This window comes from Triticum urartu, chromosome 5A (assembly GCF_056163025.1).
Source record: "Triticum urartu cultivar PI428250 chromosome 5A, HENAU_Tu73, whole genome shotgun sequence".
NCBI lineage: Eukaryota > Viridiplantae > Streptophyta > Magnoliopsida > Poales > Poaceae > Triticum > Triticum urartu.
In genome coordinates, this window is record NC_141877.1 from 131452455 (window position 1) to 131454366 (window position 1912).

At 49.5% G+C, this 1912-nt stretch overlaps 1 protein-coding gene across 1 annotated transcript; it reads left to right on the forward strand.

Annotated features, from left to right (window-relative positions):
• Positions 1 to 361: 361 nt before the first annotated feature.
• On the forward strand, positions 362 to 958 carry LOC147970572 (uncharacterized). Its single transcript, XM_087523495.1, has one exon. The coding sequence runs from the start codon at positions 362 to 364 to the stop codon at positions 956 to 958; it is 597 nt and encodes a 198-aa protein (XP_087379621.1).
• The last annotated feature ends 954 nt before the right edge of the window (positions 959 to 1912 follow it).

Sequence of the window (1912 nt, forward strand, 5' to 3'; positions counted from 1 at the left end):
CATCAGACATTCTGTGGCTAGTGGCAGGGGATTTCAATGAGGCAATGTGGGATTTTGAGTGCTTGTCTTCTACTCCTCGGCCCCAGAACCAGATGGTCGCCTTTAGGAAATGCCTAGAGGACTGTCAGCTTGTGGACTTGGGATTCTCGGGGCACCCATTTACATATGATAATAAGCGCAGTGGGCATGCCATGTTCAGGTGCGGCTAGACGGGGCTGTGGCAGATAGCCTTTGGCGTGACCTGTTCCCGGAGTGTGAAGTGGCACACCTCACATCACCTAGCTCCGATCATTGCCCTATTATCCTTCGGTCTATTAAGGAGACCCGGGTGCACACCGGGAAAACACGCAGGTATGAAGTCATGTGGGAAAGGGAACCGACGCTGGCAGAGATAGTGGTGGAGGCATGGAGGACAACTGATGCGAAAGGTAATCTGGGAAACATTTGCTCGGCACTCCAGTCGACGCTGCTAGTGCTACATAAATGGAGAAATAAGAAGTTGGGAAATATCACGAAGGAAATTGAGAAGTCCAGAATGAGACTAGAAGAGCTCACTAACATGAATGCAGACTGGAATGAGATACATTGGGAGTCTGACCATATGAATGAACTGCTTTATAAGGAGGAAATGATGTGGCTCCAATGCTTGCGAGTGGAATGGCTAAAACATGGTGACTGCAACACGAAGTTCTTCCATCGTAAGGCTGTGTGGAGAGCACACAAGAACAAGATCAAGGGGCTGATTGATGCTGATGGCAACTACCAAACAGATCATCGTGTCATGTCAGGTATGGCGCTCGCATATTTTCAGAATCTTTTTGAGGCTGAACAAACCCTCCAACCTGAGATTGTAGTGCCGCTGTTTGAGGAGGTTATTCCTGCAGAGGTGAATGACAAGCTTTTTGCCTCATTTACTGAAAAGGAGATCAGTGACGCATTATTTCAGATTGGCCCCTGAAGGCGCTAGGACCAGATGGACTCCCGGCCATATTTTTTCAACGCCATTGGAGCATACTCAGGGAGGATATCATCACGACTGTGAGCGAGTTCTTTGCCACGGGTATAATGCCGGAGGGAGTGAATTCAACCACCATTGTCCTCATTCCCAAGGTGGATAACCCAAAGATGATGACGGAGTTCAGGCCTATCAGTTTAAGTAATGTGGTGTACAAACTCATATCAAAGTGTTTGGTCAACCGTCTCAGGCCTATCCTTGGTGAGGTGGTGTCCGAGGAGCAGAGCGCCTTCGTGCCAGGGAGGCTCATCATTGATAATGCCCTCATTGCATTTGAATGCACACACTATATAAGGCAAGAGAAAGATCTGGACATGAGTTTTTGTGATTATAAACTGTTGGGGAATGCAGTATTTCAAAAAAAAATTCCTACGATCATGCGAGATCTATCTAGGAGATGCATAGCAACGAGAGGGGAGAGTGTGTCCACGTACCCTCGTAGACTGAAAGCGGAAGCGTTAAGTAACACGGTTGATGTAGTCGAACGTCTTCGCGATCCAACTGATCAAGTACCGAATGCATGGCACCTCCGTGATCTACACACATTGAGGCCGAGGGTGAGTTGCATAGCACGAGGGCGTGTTGACGGTGATGATGAAGTTACCGACGCAGGGCTTCGCTTGAGCAGTACGACAATATGACCGAGGTGGAAAACTCTGGAGGGGGCACTGCACATGGCTAAAGACCAACTTGTGTGTCTATGTGGTTCCCCCTCCCCCGTATATAAAGGAGGGGGAGGAGGAGGGCCAGCCTCAAGGGGCGCGCCCAAGGGGGGATTCCTACTCCTAGTAGGAGTAGGTTTCCCCCTTTCCTAGTCCAAGTAGGATAAGAAGGAAGGAGAGGAAGAAGAGAAGGAAAGGGGGGCCGGCCCCCTAGCCCTAGTCCAATTCGGTTTGG